Raw genomic sequence first — 16,256 nt, forward strand, 5'->3', positions numbered from 1 at the left:
AAATATACATGATAGCATGAAGAACACAAGAATTGGCATATAGATAATAAGCATCCAAAGACAGGTTCCTGACTTGGGAAATGCGTAGAGGTACTCTGAAAGACAGAAGAGTAATGAATGTAAAAAAGAATAATGCTTTATAAAGAACCTTCTAGTTAGTATAAACTAGTCACAATGAAATAGTGAAAAAAGTTGGAGCCGATGTTAAACATGGGCTCTACAAACAGAAAAGGAGGAATGTAAAACTGGAGAAGCAGAGTGTGTGATTTTTGCAAATGCCTGTAGTGTAGCTGGTAAGTGCTGTCACAGGGCTGGCAGGTAGAGTGAACTCAGCTGAAACTGAGACCCTTCCTTTTTTCAGCTGGTAAGGCTTCAACATCTGTGTGGCATTTTTGCCCCTAGGTAAAAGCATGAGGAACAATGCATTGCTTCCCTTAGAGGCTTAAGACTAAATTAATTGTATGGGACTCAATGTCTCCTTGTGTACTAAGTTCTTAAAGTAATTTTAAAGTATATATGATGGACAGCGTCTTTGCAGTTGCCTTAGAATAGCAACTGCGGGATGAAAGCCCTAGACTTGTTCTTCAGCTTAAAAATAGAAAATTGGTATACGCTAATCTCATTCAGTGTGATCTCGTTTCTCCTTCATCTTACTCTGCACTGCACTAACTCAAGCCACAGCACTTGACATGTGGTCCAAAGTGCCTCCAGAAGGTAGTTGTATGGGTTTGTTTGTTGTTTTTTTTTTTTCCTCCTGGGTTGGCTGAGTGAAAACTGGATTGGTAAGAAACAAAGGAAGGCTCTACCAAACCAGACCACAGGTCCGCTACCCAAGCACCCTACTAGCAGTCGGAAGCAGTATGAGAACAGGACAAGCATGCACTGGTACTTTCTCCCAGCCTCCCATCAGCTGTGGCTCAAGGGCTTTTTTAGCACTTGAAATGGTGTCACTGTAATTCATAGCCTTTGGATTTCTTTTTTCGTGAACTTGTTCACTTGCCCAACTAGTGTGTGTTTTTATTATCTAGAGTAACCTGTGACAAGAAAATCCGCAGCTTGAATACGTATATGTTACACAAAAGTATGTTTTGGTTTGTGTCGCTGCTAGTTTCATTTGATGCTTGCTCCCAACTCCTGTAGCACTCGGAGCGTTATTTTAGCAAAAGGAAGCAACAAGATATACAGAGTAAGAAGTTTCCTGTTCTTAAGTATAAATAGAGCACGATGAACAGAAAACTGGGCCAGGTGACTTTTTCTCAAGGCTGTGTTTTGTGGTATAATTCTTAGGTGGCTGTTAACTATTGTAGACCTGAAAAACCCAGGTGGGGGTTGACTTTGTGTGCATATAAAAGTCAGTTTCTTAACTAGTGCTTGTGTGCCTGCTAGTGGTGGCAGTAGCATCACGTTCAGTGCCTTAAATGTACATCAAGCAGCCTGGTCCTAAAAGTAATCTTTTATCTAAATCAGTAACTTAGCCTAGGGATGAATGTGTGTTGTTGAATTTAACCAGTGCTGTTATTCTGGATAGTTAGCTGGAATACAATGTTATATTCTGTCCTGCTGGGAAGTACTTGTTAGATTTTTCTCTCAGAGCAAACTGTAAGATAAACTTAACTATTTTTGCTTTTTCATTTTAGGGACTATTGGATTTTTTGCCTGCTTCTGGTTTGTAAGTAAGATTTACAGTGTTGTGAAAGTGGACTGAAAAGCTTCAAAGTGTCTTTAGAACATATCTCCCTTGCTGTTTGATAATTTTTACCATGTATTGAAAAACATCCTGTGTAATTATTCTAATTTGTAAAAGCTGAAAAGCAGACTACAGCGTAAAATACAGATTTTTATGGAAGGAAATAGCACCATTGGAAAAATGTTTACATTGGTGTACTCATTGAACATGCTAATTCTAATAATGCAAAAAATTATATCCAAAATGTGATTTAGGACAAATAAAAATTGTTACCTAGTTTATTTGAAAAATGAATGCATTGTACAGTCCTCCAGCTGAAATTCCTTGGATTTGGGTTTGGTTTGGGTTATTTTTGTTACCTCTTTTGGTTACATTTATGTACCATGAAAGCATAGGACTGTCAAGTAAATCTATGTAAAATGTGAATTTTTTTAACTTAACTATGATTGTACATATTATCCTGCACATTCTTTACAACTAGATATCTTCTTAAAAATGTACATTCATTTAGTGTAATGTAGACTTTATTAAAAATATCAACACTGGTTTTTGTTCAAATAAAACTGCACAACTCTAATGTGTTTCCTTTCTTGTTAATTAGGCCTTCACTACTTGGACACAGATCACATTAGTTTGGACAGTTGATAGCTTTTGAGTTTTATATTGTATTTATTTTATTTGTATTATATATTCAAGTTTATAAACAGTTTGGCTGTGACTGGCTGCAGATTGCCTCTGCAAGCAGCAGAACTGGTAGGTCACTTGAGTCCATGGGGCTGTAGGATGGGCAGGGGCTTCTGAAGCTGCTGCTGCTGTTACTTGTGCCTCAGCTGTGCACTTTACTCTGACTTTCCTCAAAATATTTTTTTGCTGGGCAAACTATTATCTTCTATCAAAGAGCAAAAACCTTTTCTTTGTTCTAGCCCCCCAAAACACATATCTTCGTTGTTCTTCATCCTGCAAAGATCGCATGCAGCTTGTTAGGAAGTTTAGCCATGAATCTAGTGGGCTTGGGAATGGATGATTCTTAAGGCGAAGCCTTTCTTCCTGCTCTGCAGAGCTTGGGCTTAAATGCTGGATTACGTGAGATGGAGTATCTTAATAGCCTCTTCAGTTATAAGCTTGCAGGCGTTCTTCTCTCGGGGATGGCAAGGCTTTAAAGAAAGAAGCTCCCCAAAATCTTGAATTGCACTTGAAGCTGAGCGGAGTCACTGCAGACATATAATTCAAATGGCTGTGTTACTGATGCTGTTGGAGATGAATAAGGGGATGTTCTCTCGGATTAATGGGCAAAATACTCAAAGCCTATTAACTGGCATATGGAAACATTCATGACTGGAAGCTGCTTTTCGGTGTCTAAGCCCGCAATTTAACAAGACCCAAAATGACTCTGTATCTTTTCCTAGTCGTACAAGCACCAGGTTATTGTAGCTGAATATTTAATATGCTTTCCAAAACTTAATCTTTGGTATGAGGATTTCAAGTTTTACTTCTACGTGTCGTTCCAGGTTAGTGTGGGACAGATCACCTGGCTAAGCTGGGGATGAGTACCAGGCTGCATCTTTTGAACAATGCCTGTGGCATAAAAATGAGGCTTTAGACAAATTAATAAAAAGAGCCAAGTGTTAGTGAACCAGGAGGAGCTGGCTACAGTAAGGATTGTTTCAAATGAGGTTCAGGTGTGCTCCTGATGGCAACCCGGCCTCCCAAATGTGTTCCTCTCCTACCACCAAAATCTCCATTTCCCTTTCCAGAGGTGGAAAACTACAGAGTTGCCATTAGAGAGATCAACTTGCAGTTATCTGCTGGTTCAAGAGCACCGTTCACTCTACTAGAGATTTCACACTCTTGAAATTGGCACTGCTGTGTTTAAAAAGGTTCTTCCTATTAAATTGTGTGTTTAAACTTGGGGGGGATTTTATTGGATACTTTAAAAAAAAATAATTGTTGGCTGAAGCTGGTTTTGAATTTTACATGTTCAAAGGGAAATGAATTCATGAGAATTTGGAGCCACAGTTGGCATAAACTCCCAGCAGAAAATCTTGCCAGGTTAGTAAATACGCATTTCACAAGCGGAAAAGTAAAATGAGGTGTAAAATTGTATTTATGGGGCTTTTACTGTGACTGCTAGTGAGATAAAAAGTAGATACTGGGTTAAGTGAGTTTTTGAAGCTTGCCAGTAGTCTAGAGCCGAAGCCATGAGAAAGTAAATCAGTCGTCCTCAAGCGGTTGTCAGAGAACTTTTACTTTTTTTTTTAATTAGGCCCTTATTCATGCAAATCTGGTGTAACTCATATTTCAACAGTCTTTGTGATGGCAATAAAATGTTGTGGAGCAACGGATTGTATCTAAAACAATCAGAAAAAGGCTTGAGTTTTAGTCTCACTTCTTCAAAATAGATGGATCCTGTCACGGCAAGGGCCGTCGCTCTACTGTTACGGTCTGTCGTGGGCTTTGCGTTTGAGTATAATTAGAGTGAATTTTAAGGACGATCTTTACATGCTACAGGGATGAGCTGGGGCGGGCACTGTCCTGACTGACTAACACCTGGATGGTGGCGTGTTCTAAAATAGTCTTATTTTCCCATCTGTGGATGCCTGTGAGATTTGCTGCTGCTACACTTCCCCTGCCGAGGAGACGACTACCACTCCTGCCTCTTGAAGTCCTCTGCATCGAAGTATTTTTGCTGTCCCCAGCTCTAAGGTTTGTGCTGTTTGCAGAGAATCTGAATATAAGCCCTCAGCATCTCCTGGCGTCTTTTTTTGACTGAGGAAAAGTTGCAAGCTGTCTTCTGCTCCGCACTTACAGAGGAAGCACGGATCGATTTAAAGGTGGTGTAAGCCCTAGCTAGGGAGCAGTAGACAAACTTCTTAGTTTTCATTTTATTGAGCCCAGGGATGGGCTGTAATTATGTGGCTTTCCAGTGACTCTCAGTGCTCTTCAGGAGTTTTTACACCATGGTTAAAGATTTTGTCCGCTCTGTGTTGAATCAGCCATGGGCTTTGAAGGGGAGATGGTCAGTATGGGGAGATGGGAGTGGGAAGTGCTCGGATCGCTGGTAACTGGTGTCTGATCTCTAACCCATTTTATATTAACTTAATGATAATGGCTGTAACGTGGAAATAACAGTTATTCGTCTACTCCCATTAGAACAATGGGCTTAGTAAAGCATTCCCTATCCTGCTGCAGACACTTCAGCCTTCCTGCCCTCTTCAAAAAAGAAAAAAATCAGGTGGAGTTTTAGTTTTACCGAAGTGGATCTATAGGCATCCACGTTGCATTTCTGTGATGCTCCCAGTAATGGACTCGCAGCAGACGAAGTAAAGCGTCTCCCGTGTCAGACTCTTCTTGTAATAACCACCCAAATCCAGCAGACTTTGTAAATGTTGTGTTTGTCATATTTTAAGTAAAACTTGACAAGTTACAACAGAACCTCAAAGGAAGAAGGGATTTCAGTGCTGCTGTTTTACATTTCATTCCACTTGCTTGAACAGCGCTGAACAGGCACAGCCTCATCATCTTTTCCTGCATGTAAATGCCAGGAACGAGGCCGTGCTGATGTACCGCGAGGTGGGAGGCAGGTGCAGTACGGATATGGGATTCATGCCCATACCTATGAAAACCTCCTCGAGGACGATAAACGGTGGAGGAGCTGGGGACGCGTGGCATGTTCATGGTTAGTTGTGAGGGAAGGATGTTTGATGAACAGCAATAACCTGGGCTTCAGTGGCTTGCTTCATCTTCCTTACACCAGTTGGGCTTTTGTGTTCGATAACACTTGTCAAGTTAATATTTAAAAGTTGTCTCTTAGTTTGCTATGCCAATAGCTCAAATGTTTAGTGGGTTCTGTTGCAGAGAACTGGGGAAGAGGAAATTTAAACCAAACTTTGCCTGCAGTCGAATGCTAGTGTAGACATGGGATCTCTTCTGGAACCTAAGTGGTGAGATCTTTAACAACGCTGACCACGTGAAGGTCCGGCTGTGAAAATCACACATAAACAATGTTAGGTGTTCTGCGTTGTAAGAATTGGGGTGGAGGCAAATGGCTGCTGAAGCAGATGGAAAAAGGTCATGGTGGTCAGAAACCGTAAAGAAGGGATGATTCTTAGACGTGTGATTTCCTGACAGAGATCTGTCCTCCGTAGTTCTACAGCAGATGTTCAGATGCCCAGTTCCATTCCCATGAGCTATAGCACTGAAGCTGGTGGGGAAAAAGCGAAGTGTGTCCCTGTTTCTCTGAGCTCTCCTATATTACTCTGCATCTTTATTTGCAAGCAGGAATGAGATCACAGCATTTCTGCAGAACAACTGCTGGTGCCTCCAGGCTTAAGAATAGCGAGGTAGAGCTGCTGTGCTCTTCACCTGCAACTATGACTTGTTCAACTAAAGTTAGATTTAAGTCTTTAAAACAGTGTCTGCTAAAGTCATGTCACAGAGCTGAGTTATTTCAATATTACTGGTTTTATTAATTAGGAACTATGTGTGCTAACCATTATTTTTAGGAAAGGCACTCAGGGTGGTGCGGGTGACTAGGTTAGGTGGCCTTCATTTTTCCTTTTCTTTTTCATATCTGGGGACACCATTTTTGCCCTGAGCAGAGCTCCTCCTGCCAGAGAGGTGTGAAAAAGAGGGTCTGACCCCATTTCCCAGAGCTTTCCAGTGCAGTCCTGCAGCAGCGGAGCCCAGGAGGGGTCCTGGAGGGCACAGCCCTTGCAGCAAGCGCCTGAGGGCCCACGAACACGAGAAGTGACCAAACTGTTGCAGCCTCTCCGTTAAGGCCAAAGTCAGGACTTGACCTCAGTGTGATTTGCTTGAGGGGAAGAGACTTTTTCTTATGGCAAAGAGCAGGTGGGAAAAGGCTTAGCAACAGCCTAGGCTTTCCCCTAGGATAATACCCAGTGATGCAACTCTCCTGGAGACACGGTGCATCCTTCTTAGTAGGGTTAGTTTACACCCGGGTGGGATGTCTTTGACTTTGCTGGGATGAAAGCAGGATGGATGTCTTTCATGTTCTGTTGGGATGCTGCAAGTCTGTACCCAAAACTTCAGGTCAGGGTCACGGTCTGTTTTGGTACCCAGAGTAACTACAGTTAGGGAGTTCACAGCATGGTACTTTATCTCCCTAATCTAGATGCCTCTTTGTTACAGGCTACACACACTAATTAGCTGTGCTCATACAAACTGGAAGCCCTTAGACTTTCTGTGAAGTTATTAGTGCCAGGATTTTTATAGATAACATTAGCGTCTGCGGAGTTTACCCAAGGTAATTTATGTTCTATTTGCAACTCAGGGAAAACTCTCAGATGTTTGACATCATAAAACAGTAAAACCCAGAGATTTATTACAGGGGCAGAGAGAACAGGGCCCTTGAGCTGCTTTGTTTATCATAAAAAGTCGGGTTAATCAGACGTGCACATGTGCCTTCCATATTTTCTGGTTTTGTTTCCCTCCTGTGCTGCTCCTTGACAGGCTCTGTAGTAGATGAAAAGGCGTGGGAGCCCTGGCAAAAGTCCTTTGGACTCTATGGGACAAGTATTATATTTGTACATCCAGAGGATGTTTATCTCCCTCTTGAGCTATCATTAATAGAGAAGAGACATATGCAGCTGAGCTGTCAATGAGGCTTTAACCTCTCCTGGAGAAGGGCAATGGAGGAAATCCCAGTAGCGCAGTTGGTGGACGGATTGAGAGCTGATACTCCCAGTCTGTGCCGGAGCTACTGGTGCGATGTCGGCACCTCAAAAATGCTCATCCCAAAGGATGATGGCTGCAGGCAAAAAGAGATACAATAAAGAAACCCCACTTTTTAGAAAGGGACCAGGAATGGCTACGCAGAGGAAGCTGGAGCTTGGCGGCTTGTGCCAGACCCAGCGGGTGGGAGCGTTCGGCCATGGTGGCCACCGCAGCATCCTCGGCAGCCTGGCCAGCCAAATGGGGCTGTGGCCACCACAGCATCCTCGGCAGCCTGGCCAGCTGAGCGGGGCTGTGGAGGGCAGCCTGCAGCCGGGTGTCCTGGCTGTCTTAGATGGCTTAATAAGACACTCCCTCTGCCTGGAGAGCTTTTCCCACCACTATCCTGAGACCACCGGCTGCGACAGCCCTGCCTCTTCCTTTTGGGTTTTCTGCAGTACTGATGTGAGTAACATCTGGGTGCTTTGGGAGGGTTTGCAGGGAAACACAGTCACCTCGGGGGTGCTGTGACCAGCAGAGAGAAAGTGGTTTCTCCAAACTGTGCAAAAGCTGTGGCAGCGTTTGGCTCGGCTCATCTGACAGATGCTGCTCCTGCCTTTACAATCACAGGTCCTCGCTTTGTTTGGCCTGGTCACGCACTCAGGGTTAAACTTAATCTAGATTAAGAGACAGTCCATCAGACTGGCAGGGGCCAATGTGTAGTTTCACCTGCAGGTTAGTGTGGGGTACTTTTTCCAACAAATTTCCTACTGATGCCGGCACTGGGCATCTTAGGCTGATCCCCAACCTGCCTGCTATGGCTACTCCACTCGGTCTTTCTCGGCTGGTCTTACCATTTGCTGTGGATATGTGGGGTGCATCAAGTAAATGTTCTCTGATGCTCCCAGGCGGCAGCAGGAGACACCCTCTGGATTTCTTAGTGGTGGTGGTGTGTGAGCAGAAGGAGGAGGGTTGCTAATGTTGCAGGGGTCCTGTAATGGTCAAGAAGCGTGGAATAGCTAGTTGTGGCCAGGCATCCCTCCAGGAGGGGTGCAGATGGGGTGGCAGTGGGGAGCTCCTGACCACGCAGAGGGATGCAGGGTCATGCAGGTGACTGCTAGTCCTCAGGCTCCACACAGGCTCAGCTGGCTTCCAGCTTTCTCCTGCCTCTCCTCTCCAAGCATCGCCTTTGGAGGTTGCATCAGCAGGGAAGCTTTGGTTAAGAAGGAAGGGGGAAAAAAAAAAAAAAAAGGCAGATACTTTATATGAAACAACTGCGCAGCATCCTGCATGCATTGCAGGGTAAGCTTGTACTGCAGGAAGAAATCCAAGGGAATTAGGGAAGCTGAAGCAGAGGTTGAGGAAAAGCACGTTAAATGGTCTAGGTGTCTCAGGACGCTGCATGGACAGCTTCGAGCAGGGTGGGCTGGGGGAGCTGAGCGAGCTCCAGCATCAAAGAGGGAAAGCAGTGAATTGGTATTAATTGTGCAGCTGAGGGTGGTTAAGCAGCAAAACCCATAATAAGAAGTATTTCCTTTAAAAAAGAAAAAGGGGGGGGGGGGGGGGGAAGTAAACATCTGTAGTGAAAAACAAGAATTTGAAAAACAGAGGATGTTCGTTAAATCCTTACAAACGGTTAGCAAGACATGGCCTTGGGAGAAGGAACGGAGCCATAGCTGTGGAGCTGGGGTACAACAAGATAAGCTCAAGGAGAACCAAATGGTTAATGAGACTAAACAGAAAATTACTGGAACTGCCTGTGAACTATCCTAATTAGCATACTACAAGATGCACCCTCCAGCAAAGAGACCCCCCTACTAACAAAGCCCCCTCCCCACAGAACATGGTGTAAAAAAAAACCCACTGTACCTTTAGATGGCCACCAGGCTGGTAAGAACCAAGGACACTTAAGTGTGACTAAACATAATTATAAAAATTGTTCGAAGTGTATTAAAAGTTTTACTGCATGTGCAGAGGTGTGCTGGCTGTGTGGGTTTACCCCAGCACCCACGTCTGTGCAGACATGCATAAAGAGATCCCTCCACTCCTGCCCACCTGGTGGAGAGCCCAGGTTGGGATAACGAGAAGACCTTGTGATGCTTTTAGGGCTTTCAGGTGTGGTGAGGAGCAGAGTTGGGGAAGGGTGTGCGTGCTGGGCTGTCGGCTGGAGCTTCTGCTGGTTTTCTATCCCAAGGAGTGGGACACGATGTGAGTTCAGCAAACCTCTGCTGTTGAGCTTCCCCTCTTTGAAGGGAGTGGGGGGGGAAAGGGGGTGTTTGTGGTGGTCACTGTGGTGACACTCTCTTGGGGTAGGGGTTTCCTGGGCAAAAATGGGCTGCGTGGTCATCTGGGAGCTGGTTCCTGAGGCTCCCTTGGAGCAGGGAGCATCCCTGGGCAGGGCAGGGGCTGTGCTGTGGTGTGTCCTACTTCACAGGGAGTCCCCAGGCTGCAATGCTGCTGTCACAGCAAGCTTGGGGACCCCCAGGCCAGGTACCTCCCCAGGAGCTTTCTGGAACAGAGCAAGACCTCAGGGTGGGGAAGTGGCTTACCCTAGGCTTAACTGAGACTAAATGGCTTCATGGTGAAGTGGCCAAACTGGGAAATGTAAAGCAGGGAATGAAACCCTGTGGGCTTCCCCCGTCATCTGGGGTGTTTCTGTGCCACGGGTGTAAACCCAGGAGGATGGCACTTGTCCCGCGGTTAAATTGGGGGAAAGTGCTTGACCAGCAGAGATGGTAGGACAAGGATGCCCCTGCCATGGTGGCTAGAAGGTGCCTGTGGCACCAGGCTTTGCTCGCCCGGGAGATGCCCTCAGGGCCACGTGCCATGTGTAGCTCCTGCCATGCTGCGGGTGTGCTGTGGGCAGTGGAGATACATCCATAACGTGTTCGGGGCTCGTGCTTTGTGAAGGGGCTGACTGGGGTGGCTGTGGGCACAGACAACTCCTGCTGACCTTGCAGGACAGCATTGTGTTGGGTGATGTAGGGAGGAGAATGCCTTTTACCTCCCAGACTTCTGACTCAGCCCCAAACCAGCCTGAAAGCAGATCCCTTTGAGGCCCCTGAACAGGTCCATGGGCTGCAGATCAAACCCAGCAGGCGGCTGTGATCTCCAGCTCCCTCTTTGCGTGACAGATGCTGCAGCATGCGCTTTGCAGGACCACCCATGCTTTCCTTGGCCCAATGCAGGTGTCCCTCAGGAAACGCCTTCCTGCGCATCACATCACTAATAACTTTAAACCACCATGCCTGCATACGATACGTAATTCTTTTTACATACTGACTAGAGGTGTCCAGGCTTCAGAAACGTGTTCACTGCGTATGAAACCACACGCCAGCGGTGATTCAATTAGCCAGCTCCTTGGGATCTTGCCATGGGGCACGTGGGACTGGGTCTTTATTTCCCTCTTCTTCCCGCTCTGATTGACTCCCAAGTTTCCTCCTGCTCTTTCCCTTAATGAGTTGTGCTGCGCTGGGACAGACCTCTCAGCTGAAAGAGTCTAATTGCTGGAGTAAGGATCAAATAGCCATTAGAGTGTTTGCTACTAATTAATTATTGCTTGTCGCTGCTCAGAAATGGAAAGGCTCAATTGCGGTGTAACAGGCTTACCGGTGCTAAATAACTCCTGTTTACAGCTGTGGGGACCTGACGGCTGGTGGTTACTTGCTGCTTGTAGTGCTGGTCTTCTGGGGACGTGGGGAGGGCTGAGCCTCCCGTGTCACACCTTTCTTGGTTTTCTTTTTTTGGTGGGTTTTTTTTCTGGGGGGGTGGTGGGGGGGCGGTCTTGTGGTTTCTTGCTCATCCCAAATGTTTTCGGTTGGCTTAAAATGGATGGTGTCTCCCTTACCAGTCAAACATTGCACTCTAGGCAACATCAAAGAACTAATTAACCTGCCAGACTGCTTAACAACATCACAAAAAGATTTCTTGTAACTAAATACAGGACATATCTGCCATCTCCTTGGCTCATTTTTAATTTAGAAAAGGTGGAAAGCTGGTGGGGAGAAATCTGCACATCCAACTGGAGGGCTGATGGTTGACAAGCAACCGGCGGTGATTTATGGCTGGGTAATTTTCCAGCTGCCATAGTTTGTGTTAGTGCAAATGAGAATTGATGGCAGTTTGAGTTAATAGCTGATGCAGTAAGGAGCTGGCACATGGTAGCTTTGATCTCCTCTGCCACGGGAGCAGCCGCTTCTCAAACCACCCAGGCTCGTCTGCCGAAACCTGGAGGAGTGGGTGGGCTCCAGCTGCGTGGAGGGGTGGGCCCCTGGGAGAAAGGGGGGAAGGTGCAAATGGATCCAGGCGTGACGTGGAAAGGGCTGTGAATGGGGCAGCGCTGTGGCAGCAGAGCCCAGCGCGTGCCTGGTGTGGCCGGGAGGAAATTTGGATTTCGCTCTTTGCTTGCTCTTTCCAACACCGTGCTCCTCTGTTGTCCAGGGCACCCACGCCCTGTGTGGTGCCCTTCCTCAGCATCGCACGCTGCTCCTCCAAGCATGGATAAAGCAGCCAAGGACAGTAGTCATCTACCAAGGCATGGCCATCAAGCATCATCGTGATGCTAAGGCTACTGGACAAGGAGCTGGAGTGTTTCAGGACAATTGAAAAAATGGGAAAGTTTCCCCCTCCATTCCCTTGCTTATGTCCAAGGGACTATTTGGAAACCCTCTACCCAGCCCTACCTCCATCGTGCCCCACTCTGAAGGGATGCAGAGGCTGGGGCAGGAGCATCATGCCTTGGAGGTGGAGCAGGGCCAGTCCCAAGGTGATGGGAGCAGGACTGGAGCAGGGTGCCAGTGTTGCGGCAGGGGCAGGACCGGTGCTGGCACCACGGTGGTGCCCACCCCGTGCACACAGGGCTCGCCTGGCCTCCGGGAAATGCCAGTGGCCATCAGAGCAATGGAGAGGTGTTTAGTGGAGAAGAAACAAAGCACATGGAGAAAGCGTGCACCAAACATGAAGCCCCTCAGGGCTGCCTTGTGAGCATCCCATGGTGGCAGCCCAGCCCCAAGCTTAACGTGAACACATGTTAAGCTTGGTGGTCCCCAAACCACCTGGCATGTGGTCCCCAAACCAGGCGTTACACTCCCTATAAGGTGTTTTTAATTTTTTGCTGAATATTTTCTCAGCCCTAGCAGTGATAGAAAGAGGGGTTTATTCCAATGTGGTTTATTTTCAATAATTAAGGAGAATAATAAGACAATTGCTGGCAAAGTGCATTCCTTATAGCATCAATAGTCTTTGTTTTAAGGTTTTCCCCAGTGTCAAAGTTCTTGAGTGGCTCTCGTTAGGAAATATAACACATGCCAGTCTTTGACAAGTGGCAGTGAGAGGAGCATAGCCTAGCAGGAAGAGTCTAAAATATTTAAATATAAATTATTTACCTCAAAAGTTGACTCTGAATGTTTCTTGCCACCAGTACCTGACTAATTATCATGTTATCAAAGGAGTGTGCAAACCTGTAAGCCTGGGTGTTTGGAGTGGTTTGACAGATAAGCCTTCCTGACAGAAATAGATGTAACTCGGCTATTATCAGTCTGGTTCACTTTTGAATTTTGAATTACAATTTTTTAAAAAAAAACTAATAATCTGTTTTATGTAAACCGCTCGGAGATTAGGAGTTGATTTCAAAGATCATCCTCCGTAAAGTCTCTTGATCATATTTTATGGTTCCTGTGACTCATGGGTGTAATCTTGTATCCCTGGGATATTCATGACATGTTCGCCTAATTCCCCATGGTAGCTAATCTTACTTCTGTACCTTAAAAAAATATTAAAATATCTTTAAAGCAGGACTGGTAAAAAGGCAACTTTTATAGCCAATCTTCAGCTCCAATTGCTCCTGCTGGGGAAGTCATAATGATGAATTTGTGACATAATTTCTGTGGCAACATGCTGGGATTTCATAAATGGGGATGGTGATTATAGAGCAGGATCAGGTGAAGCTGGATTGTGATGGAAAAAGCCCCGATTCAAATGCAAATTGTTCAATAATGGCATAGGGGATACCAGAAATTACTGGCAATTTATTTTATTTGGGTTAAGCTCCTCATTCAGTCTTCTCCAGTTGGAAAGTCACTCTTTTAAGGACGTGAGTAAAAGAAATGGCTGGAAAACATATCTTTCTTCTCTCAAGAGAACAAAATTGTCCTAATTTAATAATAATTAATCAGTTAGTGTAATTAATAACAATGTTCTGTATGTCTACGATTCCTCCCATTCAAGACTAAGTGCTTCACAAACCCTAACTGATTCCACCTTACCATTCCCTGTAGCAGGACCAGGTAATTTACCCCATTTTCTGAAGACAGGGAGGCATGAGCCAGGCAAATCATTTTAACCAGGTTAAGTGATTTGCCCAAGGTCAGATGAGGAGCCGAAGTCGGCACAGATTTGCATTTCAAAGATCAGCCCCTACCCAGCTGGGGTTTGGCTATGGGACGGCGCGTGCAGCTATCGCACGGCCACGCAAGTGGTGGCCACCCAGTTGCAGCCTCAGAGTAAATCTGGTGGTTTTCTGGTGTCCAGCACGTGGAGTCGGGGATAGGAACAAGCCCCGTGGGCGTGCATTGGTAGCAAAACCAAAAAGCAAAAGCAGAATTGGCTTTTTGTTGGTTATTCTCACTGAAACTGGAAGCAAGTTGGTTTGTTTTTTGGATTTTTCTTTTCCTTTTTTTTCCCCCCCCCGCTCCAAATTACTTGGAATTTAAACTGTTTAGTTGAGGATTAAACTAATTGCTTCTGTAAAATGCTGTTCCCACACCATCTAGTGTACATCTGTTAACTGGGGAGGGATAACTGAACCAGTTGCCAGATGGTCTCTTGGATTTGGGTGGCTGGGAGCCAAGGAGCTGCCAGTTGGTGGTTTGTGGGGTTCTAGCAAAGAAGTCACGCTACGTGCTCATTCCCCTTGGTTACTCTTCTCTGCCTTAATGAAGATACTGCCTAATGCAATAAAGCAGCTATTAGCCCCCTCCCTGCACTTCCCTCTCCCCAAAAGGAGTGAGTTTTTGTAAGTCTGATCTGTCTGCCTGAAGCAGGCTTTCCCAGGTTCTCCGCACGCTATGTGTGCAAAGGCACTTTCTCAAGTACGTGAGTTATTCAGTCCCATGCCTGACGGCTGCCTCTTCCCATGCCGCAGTGGAAAGATGCCGTCGCAACAAAACCGCTGTTTGAAAGTGGGTTTTTTTTACCTTTATAGCTCAACCCAAACGTCATTGCTTAGCCTTGATTATCGAATGACACTTCCATAATGCATATTGGCTCACATCACACTGTACCAGTTTAAAAACTTCAACCTGAGGGCTGGATGCTGTGCTTTGTGTTTAAAAGGCATGCGATATTTACCTGTGCTTCAGGAGGACACAGCTGTACTTTGCTGGAAAGGGCTGCTTTGTCAGATTCTGAAGAGCCTCTCCGTAGTAGGGTAACACAGGTGCCCTTGACCAAAATTCAGAACATCTTTCCCAGGGCTGAGCCAGAGCTTGAGAACCTCAGAGGTGACAGCTAGGCAGCGTGTTTTGCATGGGACTGCTGCTAGGGGACAGCCGTGGCCTCTGGAACCCAGCCTGGGCATGGACCTCGCTCAGTTCTGAGCACGCGGTGCTAGGCAGGGATGCGGATCTCGGCGGGCGGGTGGTGGAGTCGCTCCCAGCTGCGGGAGAGCTGCAGCAGCCCAGAGTGGTTTGGAGTGGGAAGGGGCTCCCCATGCCGCACATAGCGTACGGAGGAGGCAGAGAGCAGTACCTGAGCCGTCGGCCAGCTCGGACTGTGTTCCCACTGAGACTTTGTGCTGGTGAAATTGCCTCTTCAGGGCGCGTGTCTTTGATAGCCGTCAAAAGCCAAAGCTGCCTGCTGGGGTAGGGAAGGACAGAGCTGGGAGGAAATCCAGTTTTACAGTGATGTTTTCTTTTTGGCAGAGAGTGTATGTACTCAGAAATATTAAGCTTATGTGACTTTGAATGCTGCGGTGTCAATACTCATCTGGATCCCCTGCAGCGTAAGTACCTCCTAAGCCATGATGCTGTTACTGGGCTGGAGCTTGCATGCAGTAACATGCATGTGTCTGTCCAGGTGAAGCACTGCTCAGGAAAAATGATAAAAGCGAGGGATGCATTTGGAGGTGATGATACAACTGAATCCAACTGCTCTTGACAGCCAAAGCCTCACCCAGAGCCGTCTGTGGGCAGATTCCCACTCAAGCGGGTGGGTTTTGCAGGTGGAAATTTCCTGCCTCTGTGGGGTTTATCCACACGCCTTGGCATGGGCTGTGATGCCCATAGCTGTCACGATGGGCTGTGGAGAGGAGATCGCCCACTTTGAGATGGGTTAGTGAAAATGAAGCTTTATTCTAGTTGGGGAGGTCTAGGGTGGTGCAATGTGGAACCTTGTTTTTTCGCTTTTACACCAGCAAAGTCTTTCCTACCCTGGCTTGGTGAACCTGCTGGCTTGAACCCTGCAGATCTTGCAGACCTCTTCTTGGAGGCAGGCTCCAGCAACAGCACGAGGGAAATTCAAGGGAAGGGGGAATTTATGGTTTGACCGTTTAAAAAAAAAAAAAACAACAACACTTTGGCAGCTGAAAATTTGGTGTTTGGCTTACTGTCAGAAAGGTGCTGGACATGGACAAATTCCAATGAAAACCGTTGGTCAGGGGGAAGTAAGTCAGCAATGGTTACCTCTCCATGCTGTGAGACGGAGTGACAGCATCTCCAAACCCATCCGCGCTGGGGTCGGACCGTGGGGCTGCTCTCCTGTCCCACCCCGGCTGGGTGGCTCCTGTGGCCTGAACTGGCAGCAGACCCTTGCTCTCTGCCGGCATTGTGAGATGAAGCTCAGCTTTACAAGGGCATTGGAGTCCTACCTAGGCTTTGGGGGATAATTTGCCACTTTGCTGGTT

General features: G+C 46.5%; 1 protein-coding gene across 1 annotated transcript in view; it reads left to right on the forward strand.

The window, feature by feature from the left end:
- Nucleotides 1-2,264, forward strand: part of LOC121097307 (transmembrane 9 superfamily member 2-like) — a 33,621-nt gene extending 31,357 nt beyond the window's left edge. Inside the window, exon 17 of the mRNA XM_040614163.1 lies at nucleotides 1,638-2,264. Coding sequence (XP_040470097.1) covers nucleotides 1,638-1,705 — 68 coding nt within the window. The 3' untranslated portion in view covers nucleotides 1,706-2,264. The remainder of the gene's footprint in view (nucleotides 1-1,637) is intronic.
- The last annotated feature ends 13,992 nt before the right edge of the window (nucleotides 2,265-16,256 follow it).

Source organism: Falco naumanni, chromosome 14 (assembly GCF_017639655.2).
Source record: "Falco naumanni isolate bFalNau1 chromosome 14, bFalNau1.pat, whole genome shotgun sequence".
Taxonomy (NCBI): domain Eukaryota; kingdom Metazoa; phylum Chordata; class Aves; order Falconiformes; family Falconidae; genus Falco; species Falco naumanni.